Source organism: Octopus bimaculoides, chromosome 1 (genome assembly GCF_001194135.2).
Source record: "Octopus bimaculoides isolate UCB-OBI-ISO-001 chromosome 1, ASM119413v2, whole genome shotgun sequence".
Taxonomy (NCBI): domain Eukaryota; kingdom Metazoa; phylum Mollusca; class Cephalopoda; order Octopoda; family Octopodidae; genus Octopus; species Octopus bimaculoides.
The window spans coordinates 86,444,192-86,446,041 of record NC_068981.1 but is presented as its reverse complement, the minus strand read 5'-3'; the positions used below and the strand labels follow the sequence as shown (position 1 = coordinate 86,446,041).

Here is a 1,850-nt window from a genome sequence, read left to right as displayed (position 1 = left end):
ATCACGATCGCTACTTATATTCTTTGCTCGGTGTTTTAGGCACTGAGCAATTCCTCTCTTTACACTGTATGGATGGTGGGAATTGAAGTTAAGGTATCGTCCAGTGAAGGTTGGCTTGCGATATACGGATGTCCTGAATCCATACTCGGTGCGTGTTATTAATACGTCCAGGAATGCCAGCTGATTGTTCTGTTCCTTTTCCATGGTGAACTGTATGGATGGATTTATTGAGTTCACATGATCTAGCAGCATTTGGACATCTTGCTGGTGGGGCCAGAGAATAAAGGTGTCATCAACGTATCGCAGCCATAGGGTTGGTTTTAGTGGTGTTGATCCTAAAGCCAAATTCTCGAAGTATTGTCATAATTAACAGTGAAGTAACAGAAGAAAATATAACTGTGTGTTTGTTTGTTTATGTGTAGGGGGTGCTGTTATGTCACCATAATAGTCAAATTTCCCTAAAACCATATCTTATCGCCTTGAAAAGGAAGAATCTATAAATTATGTATTGCTAAATAATCTATATCTGGAAAAATGATCAGATGACCAAAGGTATATTCGATCAGAGATGATCTGAGATAAATAAAGACAGGAATTTTACTCGGAACAGTGTTTTGCTAGAGTGATACAAAACTATGTATCCGTTCCGATTTCATATTGTACCAGTGATCTGCTGTATTCTTCTAAACAGTTACAGACCATGCATTTATAGAGGAAGAAAAGAAGCAGATGTTATGATCTGAATGCCTTTCCTAAGAAAATTAACAACATTAGTTACATGAAATTGCTCAAACAGGTAATAAAAATTATAAACGTTTAACCAAATCTTAAAGCTTGTAAGAAATTTAATTCATTAGATGAAATTACGTTTCAGTCTCTCAAGAAATGTGAAATCAGTCCTAAAACAATAAAATTAATTTTCAATACTTTCTACATTTACTGTCAAATGATAAAAACCCGTAAAAAGTTGGGTCAAAAGTTGAATGAAGGGAAAAATGAAGCAAAATAAACGACCACGTGTGCTAAAGTGCCGTTTAATTGAGTAAACAAACATAAATATGCAACACGAATAACTCACTTGTTTCCTTTGAGAAAATGCTACGTTTTTCAACTTCTTCAATTTACGAAGAAGTTTTCTATTTTCTTTTCTTTGGGTAACTTTAATAATTCCTTTCATGTTGATTATCAAGATATTCAACGGTGTAACGTGAAATTAATCTCATCATTAAAAAAAGACCACACTGTGTGAGTTTCTGTTGCAAGAAGGGGAGCTAATGCAGTTTCGCACCTCTTTGAAAAATGCATTTTTTTGGAAAAATTTTTTCGGGTTCCTACGTTTTTAGATATCGGAGATTACGAATATGCAAAAAAAAAATGTTTTAATTTAAACCCCCCACCTCTCCCGCTTCCCAATTTAAACTTTTGATTTTGTTTGCTCTAAAGAGATCGTAGCGAATTGACGAACATAACAATTTGTGTTTTACTTCTGTTTGCCTTAAATAATAATACATTTGTCGGCACTATCGTGCTATTAGCTGTCAGAAGTGAAAGTGCTCACTGCTAGTGAAGTATCTGTCTGTCTGCCTGCATGCCTGTTGATTCTTTGGCTACTGACAGCTAATACCATAACTGGCCGGAGCGAGCTATATCTCTGTCTGTCTGTCTCTCTCTCTATCTATCTATCTATTACTCGAAAGTTCGTGAGTGGTCGATCCTATTATTTTTAAACTTCAAACTTCATTTGTTTTCTATTTTGATAAATTCTCTCTGTTGAAAATCATATTTTTATATTTTAAATAATTTGCAATTTCAGGAAATATGTTTTTATATTAAATTTGTGTTTTCTACTC

The 1,850-nt window shown here is 34.3% G+C and overlaps 1 protein-coding gene across 2 annotated transcripts in view; it reads right to left on the bottom strand.

The window, feature by feature from the left end:
• LOC106878258 (nucleolar MIF4G domain-containing protein 1) overlaps positions 1-1,792 on the bottom strand; it is a 49,573-nt gene extending 47,781 nt beyond the window's left edge. Inside the window, exon 1 of one of the 2 annotated variants that reach the window (XM_052968014.1) lies at positions 1,079-1,792. In XM_052968014.1, the coding sequence (XP_052823974.1) occupies positions 1,079-1,177 (99 nt within the window). In that variant the 5' untranslated portion in view covers positions 1,178-1,792. The remainder of the gene's footprint in view (positions 1-1,078) is intronic. The other variant, XM_014927434.2, reaches the window with a different exon arrangement.
• Between the last annotated feature and the right edge of the window lie 58 nt (positions 1,793-1,850).